This window comes from Lepisosteus oculatus, chromosome 10 (assembly GCF_040954835.1).
Source record: "Lepisosteus oculatus isolate fLepOcu1 chromosome 10, fLepOcu1.hap2, whole genome shotgun sequence".
Classification (NCBI taxonomy): Eukaryota; Metazoa; Chordata; class Actinopteri; order Semionotiformes; family Lepisosteidae; genus Lepisosteus; species Lepisosteus oculatus.
In genome coordinates this window covers 40,984,730-41,005,728 of record NC_090705.1, presented here as the reverse complement: position 1 = coordinate 41,005,728, position 20,999 = coordinate 40,984,730, and the positions used below count along the sequence as shown (strand labels likewise).

General features: G+C 37.4%; 1 protein-coding gene across 11 annotated transcripts in view; it reads right to left on the bottom strand.

The window, feature by feature from the left end:
• The window catches only part of rbms3 (RNA binding motif, single stranded interacting protein), a 354,207-nt gene that overhangs the window by 29,952 nt on the left and 303,256 nt on the right, over positions 1-20,999 (bottom strand). For all 11 annotated transcript variants that reach the window (XM_015356975.2, XM_015356977.2, XM_015356978.2 and 8 more), the window contains 3 exons: positions 9,342-9,448; positions 6,155-6,198; positions 2,620-2,716 (listed from right to left, as the gene is read on the bottom strand). In XM_015356975.2, the coding sequence (XP_015212461.2) occupies positions 2,620-2,716; positions 6,155-6,198; positions 9,342-9,448 (248 nt within the window). The remainder of the gene's footprint in view (positions 1-2,619; positions 2,717-6,154; positions 6,199-9,341; positions 9,449-20,999) is intronic.

Genomic DNA, 20,999 nt, shown 5'->3' with positions numbered 1-20,999 from the left:
CACAGTATCATCTGCTCATATTAGCATAAAACAGACAATGGCAGCTTTTGCTCTATCAGCAGTTGTTATCAGTATTTTTTAAATGTATTGATATTTGACTCTCTTGAGGTGTGGAAAATACTGTTCAGTATTACTTATTAAGCAAAAAGTACAGAATTTCTTATATACTGTAATTTTGTCTTAACTCTGTGACTCATTCAGTATGCATTTTATGTGGGCTCTAGTCTTATTTTTCATCTGTTAGATGTGGGTTTCAAACTGTTCAGCCTGTAAAATTCATTGTTTTCCTTCATTAACATTAATGTGGTTAGATATTTATCTATACTTTTGTAAGTAAATATTTTCACTGTAACCACATAAAATTGCATGTAGATCATATTGTAGGGACATGTCTGCAATGTGTTTAGAACATGAAATGCTTTTGTATTTGTGTGCACAGAAATAAATAGTTGTACATTAAATCATATTGTGAATTATAATTGTAAACTAGCTCTGAATCATGAAAAACATTTTAATTGAAGTCCCAAGAAAACACATTCTTCTTGTGCTCAGAGGTATAACTTACAAATAACAGCTAAAACTAAACCAAAGAATCTGCACTTAATAGAAACCAAAAACTCAGTTAGAGTCTACAAGAATTCACTCACAGGTGATAAGAGCAAGTAGGAAAAAAACAGATGAGAAAACATGACAATACTGAGGTCTTAGATTTATTCAATGTACTACATTTAATTTACAGAGATCCCTAGTCTCAGTTTATTTGTCATTTTTCGTTCTTAGTTAAAGCAAGCATGCAAATATTATGAGAAATTGAAGACAATAAAATAATCTTTACTTTGTAATGGCTGCCAGAAAAGTAATGCAATTTTGTCAGACTTTGCTATTACGGCCCGTCTGAAACGCTATACGATATTATTATACAGAATTATTCAATATAATCAACAGCAGCTGGATTCACTTTGATGGTTTCTACATGCAAATTAAACATAAACAGTACCGACAGAAATGTTGGAGAATAATGCAGGGGGCCATTGTCATCCATTCTGAAATGACATGGCAAATTGACCTGTTCATTGGATTTTCAAAATGTTATTAAATAGGTATTCATCTTCCACCATTTTAAGCAGTGAGGGTTTTTGAAAAATCCTGAACAGTCAGAGAACAAAGCTGTATTTCAAAGCTGACCCTTTGGCCAATTAGCACATTAACGACTGGGTAGAAAGGTCTCCACTTCCCTGTAGGTTTTCTTCTATTGAAATAAGATTATTCATAATAAGATAATAAGATTAGAGACATGCTGAAGTGATCGTATTATAGAATTGTTGTTTCGCTGAAATCAGATTTTTTGAAAGTTTTACTCACCTTTAATTATTGGCTCTGCAAATAAAAATACCTTTATCATGTTTCAGACTTAATGCTTCTTGCCAGTGGTATGTTTCAGGACTCGCATCTTCCCACATTGCTTGATGTGATCTTAAGCAAATGATTTAGGTTCATTTTAACTTTATGCATGTCCCTATCGAACACAGGGACAAAAGGAAGATCCCTTTAAAAGGTGTGGTGCATGTGTTGCAATGCTAGTGTGAGCTTTTTCGCCACTAGTGATGTACAATTTTAGCTTTGGGGCAATACTTTTTTATATTCCACCATGCAAAACATATCTTTGCAGCTTATATGGGGGGTTGCATTAACACAAGCTGCACAAAGGTGGGTAGGTGGGTGAGTAAAGGTTTAGAGAAGCACACAAAGTACTAGAGACTCAGATGGTAAGAAGGAAAGACTGAAAAGATTACTAGCAGGGCTTGCAAAATGTGTTTCTCCTGGCACATCTCCACTTTTTCGCTTCAAAACAGTCACCTCACAGTGCATGTCATTGAAAGAACAATCTACTGTACAGTATGTCAATGGGCAACCCAAAGACACTAATCTTTAGGTCGAATTTTCCTCACTCTTCATTGACTTCATTTACCAGAGAAATGTCTATTCATCCATCTACGTCCATCCGTTTTCTAACTGCTTTATCCAACATGGGATCAGGGGGAAGCTGGAGCCCATCCCGGCAAGCAACGGGCAGAAGGCACGACACACCCTGGACGGGACAGCAGTCCATCACAGGGCACACACACACCCACACAAGGGCCAGCTTTCCCAGAAGCCAAGTAACCCACCAGCCTGTCTTTGGACAGTGGGAGGAAACCAGAGCGCCCAGAGGAAACCCATGCAAACACAGGGAGAATGTTCACCCATCAACAGAACGAGTACATTTAGAAAAGGCAAGGTACAGGCTGCTTTTCGTTATTAGCTGTTATTTCCTAAGGTGAAGAGACCCACATCACATAATGTCATAGGTTAGAATACACATCACTTCCAGACAGTGAAGACAAGGAAACTCTGTATTTAATATCTTGTTTTGTACATTGACCTATCTGTTATGAGCACCTCCTTGTTTACTCTTTGGATCCCACCAGGACTTTGTTTCTGCTTTTTACTGCCTTTTTTTTTCGACTCTACCCGCAAAACGGCTGTGAACTCGCAACGTGCTTCCGTAGCCCACAAAGACAGAGACCGAAGACGCCCTCGGCTTCCCGGCTTGCGATTTATCTGCCGTGTTTTACTCACCTGATATGTCGAAACAGGAGAAGCAGCGATGAACGGCGTGATAGATGTGTGTGCAATCATACGATTTGTAGCAATACTGTATGGTGAGGAATAGAATCTGGGAATGAGAACAAAGAAAAAAGCAATATGAGAACAGCTTTTTGTCAATAATCCTTAGCCAGCACAGACTGGCTCTCATTTGCATTATATATTAGAAACACTGGAGTGCAGTCTATTTTTTCCCATGTTCGAAGGCCAATAAATGCCCTGTAGTATTAACTTTTGTTACATATTTAAAGCTCCTTTAACGATTTGTGCAATCAGTATAGTAGCCCCTTGCACTGTAGGAATGCATAACGTGTTCAAAAGAAAATGCATATAAACAAACAAACTAATAGTATGTACACCAATAATAATGTATATTACTATTAAACAGTTATCCGCATAACAGGCTCTGCAAGAAAAATATATCTTGTTATAAGAATAAAGCTAGATTTTCTCTTAATGGTTAATTCATACAGTTTGCTGAACAGCAGCTGTCTCCATATTCACTTTGGAGAGGAACTCACTGACATCAATATTATTTTGACAAAACTTATTTTGAAAGAGCTGGAGTTTATTTGAAGTGGTGCAGTTTCAAAAATAAATTTAAGCTACGAGTCAAATTCTTAACTGTATGCAATGCTCAAATTGGGGGTAGGTTTTAATTATGGTGTATGCTTGTTCGGTGCTGATTCCAAACAGATTTCCCGGCTGGACACAATAAAACATCTTGACTAAGGGACACGCCCCAGGCCTGTCACCATGTAGCCCAGTTTCCTCGCTGTCTCCTCATCATCCAACACCCAGCTCACTCACATTATACTAAATTGGTGACAATCAATGCTATGCCTTTTTTTAGAAAGTACATGAAGTCAGAACTACAGCGTTGTGCACTTTGGCAGTGGGGTGGCCCACAGGGATCATGGAGGAAGCAGGTGGCGTGGGCACTTTCCCAGTGCCAGGTTTCAGTGCCTGGGAAGAATTTCCATATGTAGCACATTTACACCATGACAACATCTGAGCTTCCAGAAGAAAAGTCTATATGTGTACTTGTGTGCGACAGAAAAGAATCCAGAAAATGGAATTAAATAAACCAAGGCCATAGGGGATGAGAATGAGAAGACTCACAGGTTTACTGCAGTAATCAAAAAAGATCACTTTGTTGTTAAATCAAACAGTATGAAAAGGCATGTGTTGTCCATAGGTACTGTATTTGCCCATTACAGTATGTGGTGATTTTATTGCCAAGCAAATATTCATCTCCACTTCAGAAATGTGCTAAAACAGGCACATTTATCCAGCTCTCTCCCTGATATCCAGGTATTTATGTTCTAAGTAAATCACTATGTTTGACATAATTGCCTACTGCATCATAACTAGCTACCGACTTTATCTATCCATGCTTTCAGAGAGCTTGTTTATAATCAATAGGAATAGGCAGGACTACATTTATTTCCTATCCCTATTCTCTAACCTTTCATTTATTACTATTATTGCTACATTTTATTGATTTTCTATCCCTCTAAAAAATTAGAGACTATGTAGAACACGAAGTGCAGCGCTTTATTTCTTATACACCGAGCACCAAAACGAACTTATCACTTCCAACTGTAGCAAATTTACAAAAGGTATCATCAGGAAAATAATACTATACTTTTAAAGCACTCTTATGTTCTTACATCACGCGGGTTAATACTCAGCTGATTAACATTTCTCGTTAACAGGGTTCATGAACATGTGGCCACCACTGGAAACAACACACGTTGTACACCTGCAGTGCATGTTCTGCGTCAGAATCTCATGGAATTCTGTCTCACTGCTCTTGTAAAGCCTGGGTAAGGATGTGCCTCCGCAGTGGTCTGTGAGTCTTAAAGGCCGCACCTCCTCCCAGCTCATCCCACAGACATCGAAAGGAGCTCAATGATGTGTCAGGCATCTGCCGTTGAACTGGCATTCTCACCCAGCAAGAAAGCTGTTGTTACATAATTGAATGAGGGCATGTGTTGTCCGGCTGGACTGTTGTCACATCACAGGAAGTGATGTCACAGCACAGGAAGGGCACAAAATGAGCTCTCAGTACCTTATCGAATCGAGCACTGACATTCAGACTGTCAGTAATCGCTACAAGTGGAGCTCTGCCTCACTCACACTGACATCCATCAGGGTGGTCTACACAAATCCCCGATTCATATTGTCCTTTTAGAGGACTTGTTCCTTCTCTGAGGATGAACATTCTCTGAACATGACTCCTAACTATAATATACGCCACAAACTGTTCGCTCACTTACCAATACCCCCTTGCACTTGATGCAAAGCTGAATATAACAAACACTTAACAAATTCATTTTGGCAACATTTTAGCAGGGAACACGTTCCTCACCGGCATATTGCTGATGTACAGACAATCATGCGGAAGGCATATCCTCACAGTAAGGACACCACAGGGGCTCTCCTTTAATATGGCAGGACCCCAGAAAGTGTTTCCAGAATTCTACAATAACATTCATTATGTTATTAATGATAACAGAATAGGAGAACGCTAATAATCCTCTGCTGATTTAATCATCCAAAGTGGGCTTGAAAGGCCCTCAATTGATGCCGTGCTGCACCTTCTTCAGGCTGAGTAGAGCCATTGAGCCCAGATGCTGACAGTTCTGAAAATGCATTGCCCTCTGGTATACAACCCAATTTTAAGAGTTTATGATCCTTTATAGAATATTACGTTTTCAGATGTGAAACAAATTTAACAATTTGCATTTCTGTGGTGTTTTGGTTGTGGTTGTGTCCATGGGGAAAAAAACGACAGTAAAAATCAATATGATAAAATAGTAAAAGTAAATAAGTAATGAGGAGGTTTAAAATATATACAAAAATAAAATATTAAATATAATCGCTTAAGATATTACAGTTTGTGATATTTAATGTATTCAGTATCACGTACCAATACACCAAACAGATAACTTTTCAGGCCTAAAGGACTGCTTAAGAACCTACAAAAATGATTCACATCTTTGATTATAAATATCACATTTGCAAACCATAATAGTTGTCACAGCTCTTGAACACCTAAAAAAATCAGTTTTATCAATCCCTTGCTGTATCCACACTTCCCATGCCCAAATCGTTTCCTTTTATCCACAGCTCATTCAAGTTGCAGTTGTTTGGTATTTACCTCTATAAAAGTCACCAGCCAGCCCCAGTTTCCTCAGTGTTTGAGGCAGTGGTGCCCCCCAGTGGCCAGATAAACTCCTGTGAGCTCACAGTACTGGTGAGAACTGCGTCAGTACTCCAGCAGACACGTCAGTTTGCTGTTTGAACCAGCACTTGCAAAGGGGGCATGGTTCTGATTTTTAGAGGGAGTGTGCTGGTAATCTCTGAAGTTTAAGTCTTGTTCTGAGACACAAAGTGCTAGTCTGTGTTTATCAGCGATCATCTATTGTGAGACGAGGAGTCTTAGAATTAAACACAACTAGAAATTCAATGAAAAAATAAAACCAATGAAAAATATCCTTACCCGTTCTGCATAGCAGCAGGGTCATATGTTAATGCCATTCCAGTCTGAAACAGAGAGAACAGCTTGATATTCAGCAAAGAAAACAAGGTACAAACATTTGGTTACAGGATAGACTGATAGCAGAGGCTAATTTTACAAAACAAACCGAGAAATATTTCTGGAATTTCTTAAAACTTGTTTTATAGCAAAATAAAACAATAACGTGATGACACAAGTACAAAACAGAGAAAACAACTATGCAACTTTGTGGAATTAGAAAAGCAGCTGTTGCGCAGCACACCGATTTGACCTAACTTTGTTATTTCACTTTCCAAGATAAACTGATCCTTCATGCTGTCAGTACTCTGGCTGGCAAATAATTCCCTGACATTCATGTTGTTGTTGTTGTTGTTTTCTCTTTATTGGATTGAAGAGTAACCCACCTGCAATAAAAACATTCCTTACTCATGTTTCAAATAACCTGCAAGCAGCAATTCGTCTTGTGCTTTCTGGTGCACCATCCCTGTAGAGCGATAACTAGATTTCCACCCTTTCTAAAAGTTGCTGAGGATGGCATATTAGCAACACAATTCCCTTTCCTTTCTTGAGAGGGTTCTATGCAAATAAATGCTTAAGCAAGCATGCCTGTTCTCGATTTTTTTCCTAATTGTTGTAACTCGCCTTAATCAGATACCCAAACTCAGTATTATTAAAAATATGCTGCAAATCAAAATGTTAAATTATCTGTTTTACAAAGCTTCTTAATACAAAATAAATAAAAATATTTGACCTCAGGGCTAGTCTTATCCAACACACATGCCACCGACAGTAGCTACTAGTAATTTCTTTTCTCCAGAGACTGAATACATGTATTATGAAATTACAAGTCCTGTAGTATCACAAACTGGCTACGACATTCATATAAACTTGGCATCAGTAAATTATTCACCATGAACATAAGGCCCATTGACAATATACTGTAACCCCACAAAGAATTTGTACATTTTAATATTTTTACAACAGCTACACGAGGAAGTAATTTTCCAAAGACAACCAGAGTTTTCTATATCACATTTTAGTGCCAAGGCATGTGTCTTTTCATGTTAATGTTTCCTGAAACCAAACATTTTTTTCTCTTATTTTATCCAACACAAGGTTAGCCAGTGAGAGAGTATTTACACGTTTTTTTAAATGTTCCACAAAGTAGTCCTTGTCTTGACTTGTCTTGGTTTTTTTAGCTATTTATTCAATTTTCCACTGTAAAGAAATCATGCATTTGCTTCTTCAGATGTGCACTAGGTGCACAGACTGATAAGAAGCTATTGGGTTTAATATTAGGCATCAGAAATTGGGAACACATTTCTAAACAAATACTAAACATAATAAATTCATAAAGATTCAGAATTGACTGCTAGAAGTGGTTGATTCTAACCTTTTAGCTACTACAGATACTACAGCGATCCAAACAGAATGATTAAAAATTGAACAATTTGACTAGGATTCACTACATTGTAAAGAAAACGTCCTGGTTTAGCATTATGTTCAATGCTGTAGTTCAGTTTAAATAATAAATTCAGCATTGTTTATTCTTGTTCTTATTTTTCCTGCTATGCATCTAGTCTTTTTCTCCTTCCTTTCCGAGATGTGTTTGATGACTAATTGTTGCGAGACTCTGCAGGAATATTTCTGAACTTTGCAGCCAATGTAAAAGTCAAATCTCTCACAGTTTTCCTGTAGGATTTTTTTTTGAAATGTTAGGGCAATACTCTGAGGGTGACCTTCGTATGTCATCCTGCCCTGACTATTAATGTTTGCTATTAATTATTTTGAAGTATCTTCTAAACATTCTTCATGTGCTTCATGAAATGGAGTTGTCTGTACTGTTACACAGCCAGAAGACAGAATATTTTACTTTCTAACACAGCGGTCTTTCTTGTTCCCAGAATGTGTGATGAGAGCATGAAATGAGGCAACAGAAAATTCAGCTTTTAGTAACGATGAATTATTCAAATGTTTATGCTAAAAGTATTTAATCTTTAATATGCGGCATGGAAGACCGCAACTTCAGTTTATGCATAAAAATATGCATTTATTTTTCTTCACAATTTTGTTCCAGTACCTTCCAAAGACATGCTGGTAAGATAAACGGTCTCCTGAAACTAGCCCTGTGTGCTCTGTGCGTGTGTCCAGCACTGGAGTGGTGCCCAATCCAGACCATGGTTCTGTCTTGTGCCCTACACTTGCAGGGTGGCTCTGTGACCCATGATAGGAATAAGAGGCTACTCCATCAAGCAAACTGAGAAAATCACAATTATTACAGTTTTTTAAAAGGACACAGTCTGCAAAACAGACTTCAGTTTTCTTTAAAACGTTTGGCACTGGATTAACTCTAATACTGCTAATTTTATGTTAGATTCTTTCTGACAGACGTTGTACTAAAAAGTCACAGAAAATAAAAATCAGTTAAGCATCAAAAGACATGCAAAACGTAAAACACATTCACTGTGGCCAGATGAGGTAGTTTCAGCATTTTGCTTACTGCAGCTGTTAGGTTTTACAAAACACGTTTTTGTGGCATTTCTATTTGAACCAACCTCCTGTACTAGTGCCTAGGCCATTAATTAATGTCTATAATGTCACATGCAATTAGCAAAACACTGGAAAAAGAAAAGGCATAAAATTAGTGATACACTTTACATTGAGTTAGTAATGGTACTGTATAAGTTGAGAACCCCTGCTTCTGACACCTTTTAAAAATGTCCTTCAGCTCAAACACCAGAAATATATCATCAGTCAGATTTCATAAGCATTTACCCCCCTAAAAGGTTCTTGCCGTTAAAACAATATTCCCATCTTTATTCCACCAGGGAACTGGAAAAAAATTCTCTTTGTACTACGTCGTGCTGGTGCAGTACAGTGCGACCATCATTTAGCGCTAACTATTCCCAGATATATTTTGAGACACAAGAAGAGATTAAATGCCTGGTTAAAAGGCATGGCTTAAATGTGCCCAGATGTCTGGGCGTATTAAGAGGTCTCCGAAACAGCATGGCTGTCTTTTTTTTCCCCCTTTCCTCAGTTCTGGAGCGGCACGATTGATTTTTTTTGTTGTTGTTCCCAGGCTCTGCCCTGATTTTAATCAAGCTCTTAAAAGCCCAGCTGCAGGAGTCCAGCAGGTGCTTGTTTACTAAACTCATCACACGCTCACCTCTCCTTCTCTCGGCCACGGTCTTCCATTCTGGGGGTATTTACTTTGATTCTGTCGCTTCTTTTGCCCTCCATCAGCAAATTTGCACAGCAAAGGCTCGGCGGGGGCTGGGGAAAAAAGAGCACAGGCCAGGGTTCGTGTTAGAAAAACAGGAATGCGATTATACCAGGGAAACAGTGAAGCTTTGTAAAACCTGAGCGCTTTTGATGTCAGATGGTTTTCCCCTTTTTTCACTTGGTGCTGAAACTTTCAGTCTTTCGCCTCAGCTCTTGGCAGCAGGCCCTCCTAACCGAACATCAAAAACCCACTGGCAGGTCTTTAAAGTGCATAACTTTACATCGCTGAAATAATAATCAGGATAATCACGCTGGTAAATAACTTAAAGACGATAATAAGCAGCTGTTCCATCAGCCAAAAGTAATTTCTTTACGGCATGACAATATTTTTTTATTTTTTTTGGGGACGATTTGGTTGAGCGTTATAGCAGACGCTGGCCAGTTTTAAAGGCAAGTGAGGGCTTTCTTCATGACAGTGTCTTTGTCTTTTGGGTGAGTCTGGGTAATGTTGCGAATTTCACCATGACATGACGTGCAGTCAATAACAGGATGGAAAAAGTACTTCCAGATGCCCTTTTAAATAAAAGTTCCAAAGCCAACCCAGAACAATACTAGAAGTAATCGTACAAGGTGCAGTGTTCAAATTATCAGGCACTGTGTTCTTTGCAAATTCATTCAAGCTTATGAGCCTGATTGTGCAGACCACTAATGGCCAATAAACAGATCTGCTGGAAGGAAGAGAAACAAGTCCACCGGGAAACGTGGAAATCAAGGCGCACCACCATGAAGCACTGTTTTAGCAGCAGGCTTTCTGTTCTTTTTGCTGCTTTTTATATTCTGACTCATGTAAGAATCCACTTATTGCATGTAAATGTACATTTTCTGGTGTGGGCCTACAGCTGCACTAAAACCCAACCTCTACACCACCCAACATGGCTAACCCGGGCACAGGCTTCTTCGTTAAGGTACTTTTTTAACAGAAAACTCACAACAGCTATTTTAGTTGCAGAGATCTCAGAAGGGGTTTTTATTTTATGTCAGAACCGCCCTGCAGACTGGCTCAAAAAGATGAAAATTCTAAATATCTACGGAGCATTAAATATATACTTTAAGCAGGACAGAAAACCTTTTTCTATGCAAACATACTGTATGTAAGAGCATACGTCCTCTATATAAAAATAGTTCATATACAGTAGTTAAACATAACTTAGAGGCCAAGCTTTTAAAAGTGCTTTGATGACCATCACAAAGTCCTGACATGATCCTGATTGAGGCCATATGGGATTACCATGAGCCAGAGAAAAATAAGAGGACATGTAACCTGTGGAATGCTTTAAAAGATATATGGCTATAAATTATAAAAAATATTCCAGTTTCACTCTGGATTCAAGAGTGAATTCATAGAAGAAAACAAAAGAAAATGAAAGAGTGAAACTATTAAGCAAATCCTTTATGGTATTTTACTTGTATTATACTGTATATACAGTACCGTGTAATAAAACTGACATTTTATATTCTTTATTAAAATTCATACTCGGATACAACAGTAATATACTAAAGAGTAAAGGTTTATACGTCATTTGAAAAGCCTAGAATTTTTCAAAGCACTGAATGTTTTAATCGGTAAACGTAACAATCGCAACCCAGCCTTACACAAAAGAATGAAATGATCTATCCGTATGCAAATTTCTTTTAAAATTTCATGAAGCAGATTTAATTTACTGTTGAATGGTCATTTCATTGGACTTATCATGTTTAACTGAAAAGACTTAAAAAAACTGGAAAGAAATGAAAATGAGTGTTTTAAAATTACCCTGGAAAAATAAAATACATGATAATACTCAAGAAAACAAAAGATAGCTTGTGTCCTGCTTCTTTCTTTCTGTTACAACAAAGTAATATGAAACTGTGAAACAGCATTCTGGAACAATTTCCCACTAAAAGTTCTTTATTTAATTTCAAATAATCATGAAAACCTAGAATGACACATATCTGTCAAACCTACACAAGGTTACGATCAAATATGTTAAACATCATTTGGAATAAGATTTTCAATTGATAGAATAATATATATACAGTATTACATAGAGAGTATTTTTTTCCCTACAATTAACTTCTGTTTCTAATACAAGGGTGTTTTGAAACGTTCAGACCTAGTGTTCTGTTCAGTGTTCTGAGGTCATGCTAACTGGCTGTGGACCACTCCTGTTTAAGAAGGTTGTTGATGGTACCAACGTCGGTGTCCTGCTGCAAGTGAGAAATCACTGTGTAAGTTCTGAGCTGTCTTTTGTAGTATCAGCAAGATATAATTTTTGTACAACATTCCTTGGATGTTTTGTTAAAAATAAATTCATTTTATAGTGAATAAAATTGAACAGCATCCACATACAGTACGTTTCTGCAGAACCGTAAATGTAAAATACACGTAACACCAGCACACAGACTGAACTGGCTGCATGTGAAATACTGGGCTGATGACAAAATTCTGTTTCTCCTTTTAATGCCTAAAATGCTTCCTTTTAAGCCCCTGATTACCTAAAAGATTTAATGCATGAGTACATTTCCCACACACAATTTACGATCACCGAAGCCCAACATCTTATTCCATCTAACACAAGACTTTGCTTTTGTGTGACATCTCATTTAAAGAAGCACTTGTTAAATATGGCTTTCATTGATTCATTCTTTCCTCTGGTCTTATTTAACTGTTGTTGACTTTTAATTGTGTTTTGTGTTTTTAGTGCTTTATTTATTTAATCTGTGTACTGTGCTTTGAGATGTGTGAAAAATAATATTAGGAGTAATACTCAACATAAAGCACTTTGTAGTGTGACAGCAGTGGTCTCTGTAGCAGAAACAATTTTGAACCACCCTTGTAAAAAAAGCACAGTGTAGCACTGTTTTTTTTTTCCAGTGTAAACAGGCACATCCATGCAAAAAAGGAGATAAAACATTTGATGAAAATCCCACTGTTCCCTTTGATTAGCACAATTTGAAAAGCTCTTTGAGGGCTTTTCAACACAGGTGGAAACCATAGAGGAAATTAAAAGGAAGCAGAAGAAAGCTCACAAAAAATGTAGCTGTAGCCTCCAACTTGCAACACGGAGAAAGCAAAACCAAAAAAAAAAAAAAAAAGAAATTGCAGCTCAACCTGCGTTTTATGAGATTTATTCAAAAAGGAAGCTGAGATGCTTGTGGAATGTCAGGGTTTTATTGTAGCTCTCTAGTGTTAGTGATATTTTGGCTATAGAAATAACTGGAACAATAGAGTCAAAGAGTCGCAGCTTACATGAGTTTTTGTCTGTATAAAAGTCGACTTACACCTGTAAGAGCAATTACTATCTATTGCTTGTCATCAGCTTTTTATTAAGAGATCCTGCACTGCAAGGCTGATAAAACAGAGAGAATTGTTGTATGTAATAGATGATAGTGCTGTTTTCTCCTTTGTAAATTTACACCAGATTCCTTTTCATGTTATCACTATCCCATATGCCTCATGTGATGTTGTACTGTTTGCTAAAATGACGACCACAGAGTAATGAGGCACTGATCCAGTTTCGATATAACTAAGTTGGTTCGAAAACTTAATCTTTCTTAAAACGTTTTATTTAAAAACATTTTTTCCATCAATAAAAAATAGAGCGGACAGAAAATAACAGTAAAGTTGTAACAGTAACTACAGAAAACAACAAGATTACCTGGGTTCACTTGAAGTATTATGTACAAATTGAACTTGAAAACAGACAATTTGCAATAATAAAAAAAAAACTATTGCCGTTATAACTTGCCACATCAACAGAAAATGTTCACATTACAGAAACAATGTATGACATTGAGCTAGATTACACTTTTCCTATGCAAAGAAGTGTGACAGCATGTTTTCAAATTGCGTTTGAGCTGGCCAAATTGACACGAAAATGTGATAAAAAGTGCACATTGCTTTGATCTAATCTGTATAACACATCATTTTTGCACTCATATTTTGTGTATTATATATGTATAATATGTATATAATACATGGTTTAATTATACAAGATAATGGCAATCATGGGCATGAACAATTTAAATCATTCCAGTACCTTAAATTGACTGAATCAGCAACAAGAAACTGGGTATGTGAGATTGACTGTGATGTGAATGAGATTAGCTCTTCAAATTATAGCTTCTATTTGACATTCTGATAGTATAGAATGGAAGATGAACAAGTAGAGATTAAATTAACAGAATGATTAAAATGTACTGTAAGTGACAACAGGATGTAATTTGGATTTACAAGAACGTTTGTTTAAAGGTATTGCCTCACTAGTAAAGCAAAGGAAAATAAAGCCCATGAATCCTTAAAACTTAAAATGAACTTCTAAACTTGAAAGGACAGTTTTGTAACTCTTTGATTCATGGAAAGAATTTGAAAGTCATGATCCCGATAATACTGTACTTAACCTGATTTCAAATAGCTAAAGTAGGGTGCCAACTGTTTTGGTCCATCAGGGTACTCAATTCTGAAAGACCAGCTGTCTTTCATTATCTCCAGATTTACAAGCATGAAAAACACTAAAGTCCAAGTAAGAGCGTTGTGCAGGTCCAATTAAGTGATTCAGTACAAACCAATAATTGGACACTGTTTTGGCAACATGATGTCCACTGTGTAGTCAGTTAAGTCAATTAAGAATGATCATTGTCAATCCTCTGATTATCCAGTTCTGCCTTTACTTAAGAACCATAAAGGAATAGTAGTTCTACTCTTATAAAACAGTGAGACAATACGTATGCTTCTTAGAATGTGTTCTTGACTTGTGGGCTTTTAACAGGATTTTAACACAAAATTTGAAGGACGTCATTTGATCCTTTCTTGAAAGATATTTTAACCATCAAAAATCACTTAAGTCATCAAATACCACTTAACAGGAGATAGATGTGTAAAAATATTTAAATGCAAGATTAAATTCTCTGCATTTAAATCTTTCAAATTAAATCTATGCATTTCCCGTACCACTGAATGATGATGGGAAACCTGCCTTCCGATAATCACATCGCGGGGTATGCAGTCATTGACTGAAATGACCTATAAAATTATATTAATAAGGAGGAGAAATAAGTATCGCACTAGTATAACACCCTAAAAAGTATGTATTTGTAAATAAAACTGTCTTGAAAACTAAGGTGTTTTTAAGTGAAACTGAGTGAAACTCTTAAAAACTAAGATGTTTTCAAGTGCTCTTATATAAGTATTTAAATCTCCAGATCTCTTTTTTCTTCACACTACTGTATATTAGAAATAAACTGCATGCCTCATCTAGGAATTGGGTATAATACTTAAATGCATAGAGAAATTCCATATGGATCATCAAAAGAAACATATCAAGTATAGTTGTTACAATTCACAGTTATGGTAAATTAAAGGACAAACTTTATTTTCCAGCAAGAACAATTACATTTTATTGAATAGACATGGCATACAGTATCTGAATTCATTATGCTGATTAACGTTTGTGATCAACAAGATTGATCAGCAAGTCTTCTACTGCGAAAGTCACAGACTAGTATCTTGAGTGTCCACTTTTGGAAGCAATACAAAGTGCATACTGTAGATTGAACATGCTGCTTAACAGGATTCTGTCCTCTTCCTCTTGTACATTGTGAACAGGAATCAGACTGTTCACTGGTCTGTGAGATGCTACACATCAAGCTTGGTGTGTACTGTAGGGCATCGACTACACAATTGTTGTATTCTGCTGCATTGTTCCTACTTGCACATACTATACAGTATCACAAACTGCCTCCACTACACCTGAAGTCCTGCATTGACCTGACCTTCCTGTCCAGACTCTCCATCGATTGGTTGGCTGTACACAACAGTCCATGCATCACGACTCACGAAGATCTGCGATGACATTCTGCACAAAACCTTGATTCATTGCAAAAGGAAGCTTGGCACTGCTAAAGGTGAGCTAAGCTGAGGTTCCTCTTTGAAAAGCTCGGCACATTGGGTGCTTTCTGTGACTTCCTTTCTTAATTTTCACCAGGCTTGACAATCAGCGGGTTCAGTCACCCTTTCACTAATCAGGTGAGTTGTTCCTTAAGCAACACTAAGAATTACTCCAGTGTACTGTGGTTATGTGTGTGCAATTAATCAAACTGATACCAAAAACATTGAATCAATATCCAAATACTGTATGTGCACCTTATTTTTCTAAAAACATACACATACTGTACGTCATTTGATGCTCAGCATACAGAAGATCTCAAGTCACCTAAGAAGACTTGATTTACAAAGAAAGAATCAAGCAGGGCAAGTTTCACCTTGCGATTAAATGAATTAAATACATGGTTGACTTGAGTTCAGTGGTTTCTGCAGGTTTAAAAGTATTTAAATGAAGAAATATTAGGATCCCCCTTTAAAAAAGCATCACATCAGCTAATAACAACTAATATGCACTGGGGTAATAGTGCATTACAAATAGAAATCTGGAAATCATCAAACCACAACCCTTTTTAGCACACATTAAGTACTGTGACAACCCACACAAAATGGTATTATATAGACAACCACTAGAGTATCATTACACTAGATATATTTTCATTGTCACATTACATTAAATCCTGCTGCAATACCCCAAAATCATTATTGTGTACACAACGTTAAATTAACACAACCACGTTGACAAATGGTGTGTGGTAATGGGTTTCATCAAATGAGCTATAAACTGATTAAAGCTTAGCTACAGTATGTAATGCAATATCTCACAACTATCTCCTGCACTCAAGCAGCACACAGAACTAGCTGTCCATGTGAAGAAATATAATATCAACAGAAAACTGTACCTTCGAAAAATCCAGCAACACAAAGACCAAGCAAGAGTTTTGAACATGCTATTCAAAGACAGGCTTTGCACAACAACTGTAAGATGCTAGCATCAGTATAATAAAAACAATCCTCAGTGATGTGCCATTTCATCCAAATATCACTTCACAGTTTTCAACCAGACAAAAAGTCAGCCAAGTTTTATCACATTACTTATCAATACCAAGAATACCGTTAAAGCAAGTACATCTACAGCAAATCTAGTTTGTTACAGGGAAAAAAAGTCACACTGAGAGCACCAATGAAAGTCAGTGGAGGGCTCATTGATAGAAAAACATCTACTATGTTACATACAGTACAATAGACAGTAAATAGTTTAGGATGAAAGAAACAATAACATCTACAATACTCTACAGTATGAAATGTACCTAGCATGATCAAAAAATAATGCAAAATGAAAAAGAGCAATGCCAAAAATACATCACACCTTAAGAGAAAAGAGCTGTTCCACTGTAAAAGAATGGCTTCACTTTTCCAAATAAACCAGTGCTGTTAAAGCAACATTTTAAAACCGACAATCACACACAAATACAGAAATGAAGCCATTTTTTCATGAGCCAAATTATATCAATTCAATTAAGCAGAATGACAGCACATATGACAGAGAATGTGCTCCAGAACTCATTCTCTGTGTCAGTCACCCTCAGTAATCAATTACAATCAAGGCCCTGAAATCAACATGCACATACTGTTTTTTTACCACAAACACACAGCCTGTATTAAGGATTTCCATTCATGGCTGAAAGCTTCCAGCAGGTTTCGAATGACAAGACAGCATTGCTGTATGAATACAGTACTAATTATAAGATGTGTACTCCTGAGAATGTTTTAGAACCCTGACAACGACAACGTCTCTTTTAGTCACAGGATAGCAAGCGTGGCATTAAAATAGGTTGGATCCGAGAGAAGTGACACAACCCCAATATTGTGCAAGACTAACTGCAGAAATAAGATGACACACCTTACCATGACACCTGCATTCATCAGGAAAGTCATAAGAAGTCCATCCAAGTATTTGAACTACAGTAGATTTGTTACAAAGTGTAGCATACTACACACGACCAAAAGTAGACTTTCGATGACACAGTACCAGGTTTCTTATACATTGGGAATGTCTATTAAAGGCAATAAGTATTCAATCTAAATGGCCCATGTTTCCATTTTGTGGTAAAACTGTATCATTATTAATGTTGTGACAACACAAAATGATGGTGTGGAGGCAGTGAGGAAGAAAACTGCCAGTCCTAATGGAACAAAATGAATACCACACTGTGTACATTTAAATAACATTTATGTAAGCAGACAGCTCTTACCACATTTATTTCCAAGCTGTATAACATCTTTGGTTATGCAGAAGAAGAAATTCAAATGAACTGAAACACATGTTTCCAATTCAGAGCTCGCTTTTTCCCAGTCAGTTTGTGGCTGTGCCCTTACAGTTATTTGTGTCTCTGGGGCAGAGAGATGACCTTTAGGCGTTACTCTGTCTACACCTTCATTACACACTGGTGGTCAGAAAGCATTTTCTCTGATTCTCTGATCAAATCTTCTTTCCAAGGAATTAATCACAGCCAAATTCTTGATCATAGACGCCTGGCCAAGCCAGGGCATCCTGTCCATAACTGTTGCTCATTAAAACTGGCTACAGACTTCTTGGCAACTAGCTATGTATGAATTGTAAAGTAGAAGACACTGTTGTCAACTCTAGTTTTTCCTCATCGTGAGCTTGGTGTGTGTCGATTCTCCTCCCGCAAACTTAATTTGTTAGGTTCACTGAGAAACCCAGACCAAGAGTCTCAAAACCTCAACAAAGAGGCTCTCACAGCTACCAGAATAAGACATTACATCATAATAAATAGCAAGAGGAACCTAATGTTTTTTTTTCCATTACTGTCGATGGGATGCCTCATCCAGTGAGTAACAGCAAGATCCTCCCACTTTTCCTTCACCACTGCCTTTAACCCCCTTCCCCCTGCAGTCCTTCCATTCATGAAATGCTAGTAGTTCTACAGCTTCTTCATCCAAAAGCAGTTCTGCACATCGTCATATCATCTACGAAACAGCATGGAGTTCTCTTCCTTCACAGTATCTTGTCTATGTCAGCTCATGTTAGGCAGTTATAACATTTTCCATGCTCATTTTTCATAGGCTTCTCAGTCAGTACAACTTTTACTCTTTATGCACAAGGAAAGATTTTTCAAGCTTTCGAAAGCTTAGAGGCTCATACAGTATACGGACATATTTAAATGCATAGCCTGCTGGCGTCATGAAAAAAGAGGCCTAAATACATTTCAGCTTGAACAGATGCAGGTGGAATGACTGAGACCCTCTGGAATGTGTGAGGAATAATCTCTCCTTGTTTGTGTTTAGGGTAGGATCATGCTTTATAGAAAATAGCCCCTGATCCCATATTTTGACTTTGCTCACCAGCACATGGAGTTGATAATATGATAAAGAGAAACAGGGACACATTAATTAGCAATAAAGCCACAGCAGCTGAGTCACAGCACAGGAAACCTGTAATTTATTTTAACCACCCGTGAACATGGCAGTGTTTGTCTGTAATTATATTCCTGTTGACATATGCTATCCTTTAACTCTGGGAACAGACAGGTGTAGAATGGGACTAAGGTTTTGTACAATGCGCCTGTGTTTTTTGGTTGCCATTCTGCCTGTTACCTTGCTTGTCATGTGCTCCTAAACTGCAAGCAGCAGTTCTCAAACTGGATTCAAGGTGCTGTTGTGGCAGAAAGCGGTTTTGCTTTCTATGACTTACATATTTGTTCAAATCCGTTTTGTGGGCAAAGAGTTTTTTAGGGAGAAAAAAAGCACTCCCCTGATGCCAATCAGAACATTTATTTGTATCGTTTTGGATGGTGTAAGCAGCAGGAAACAACCAGGGAACTGGTCTCACACAAAATAAATTCACTTCGCCCAAATGCCTGCACAACAAGTTATTTCATCCTTTATTCAACCAGTTGCGTGAACTTGGAGCAAATTCTCATTTACAATGATGATGGGTTGTGAGAGGTAATTTACTGATTCTCCGCTGACCACGAGTTTCAAGCATTGACCTGTTGAAGGCCGCCCAGGTAATTCCCATGTAAAATATTTACATTGTCTTTTTTTTTTTTTGGCAGTCAATCGGCTCAGGGAGGAAAATACCCGAACTGCAACGAGCTAATGAAGTCCATGCTGAGGCAGTGCTGGAGGAGAGCACAAACGACTTGAAGATAATCAGTAAACGTAAATAGTGTTACCCATAACGGGGCTAGAGCAAGGGTTAAAAGATACAAAAAGAGTCGAGTCAGGGATAAAAGCAAACTCTTGTCTGCAATGACCCCTTCAACACAACAATAGGCAATATCTGTTGTTCATCCCTTGCTCACCATTACAATAAAACCTTGCCCTCGCTGAATTCTCTGCTTATTACTTTCATAATAAGGTCAGGATATTTAAAAATGCAAATAAATTCAAATCACAGCAGGGGAAGCTCCACGGATCCTGGCAGTTTATACCGTTTTCAGGAGCCTCTTGCTGTACTGAGGAAGCACTTACTTACATGTTTTAAACAAATCGTATGGGCACCTACTCTTCCAAACGTGGCTTTTCTTCCTCTTTCGTTATTTGACGATCACTCATGTCCTCTTGACTTTTTTTGGAGAGTAAATAATATTATGTAAAAGAGAGACAAGGTGGAGAACAAGCTGAAAAAATACCTTATACAGTATATTGCTTTCTTGCCAGCATCAAATAAGAAGATGTAGCTTCAAAATGATGGATTCCTTCAATAACATGTTGATAATTCATCTTCAATATGAATGTCACTGAGATGGTGTGGAATCACTGGAACACAATGAAGTTAAAATTTAATTGAATATCAAAGCCACTTCTTATTATAGGCTTTGAACTGTCATATACTGACACCATGGAAAGATTTATAACAGAAAGGTATTCTCAAAACAATAATTCCCAAAATAATTTGAAGAAAATACAAAAAGTACTGTACTGTATATTGCGTGAAAGAAAATACTCAACTGGTTAGCTCACAGTAAAGGAAAAAGACTGACGAAGCCTGTATTTACTGCTAGAGGAGATCTCTCATTTTTTAAGCGGAAAACCCTAGTATAGGATTTTGCATATAATTTTACAACACTTACAACTCCACAAAACTCAATGTAAGGTACTCTTTCAGACACAAGATGAACTGTAATATCCACCAATCTGTAGAATTCTGTTGCACAAAAACATATGGGATTCCCTTAGGAATAAGGGAATGGGAAAAGACAAATTCCTAATACAAGACATTGTATATGGCCAATAAAATGATCTCTCTCTCTTATCTCTAATATTTAATACATAACTTTGACCATGTGAGACTGCCCTGAATATATCTACTCGATTTGCTGTTTTTGAAAAAACGTTGTGAAAATGCTAGCTTTCTGTCCATCATAAATTCACCTCAGGGAGCGCCCCCTGCTGGCCCCACTAACACCTCTTTAGCAGGAGCCTTAGTTTTTCCCAGGAGCTTCAGTGGGCTGCAGTGAGCTGCAGGATGACATGGCTGCTGGCATTATCATACCAAGTGCTCTTGTGATTCACCCTCTCCAGGCTCTTGCTCTCCTGTCTGTGGAGAGAGGTTATGCTGCTCCTTTGCCAAGCAATGTCTCAAACCTCCAGTTCAGGAGCACTTGCCCAGCCTGCCTATTCAGTGACACACCTCAGTACAGCATTCACCAT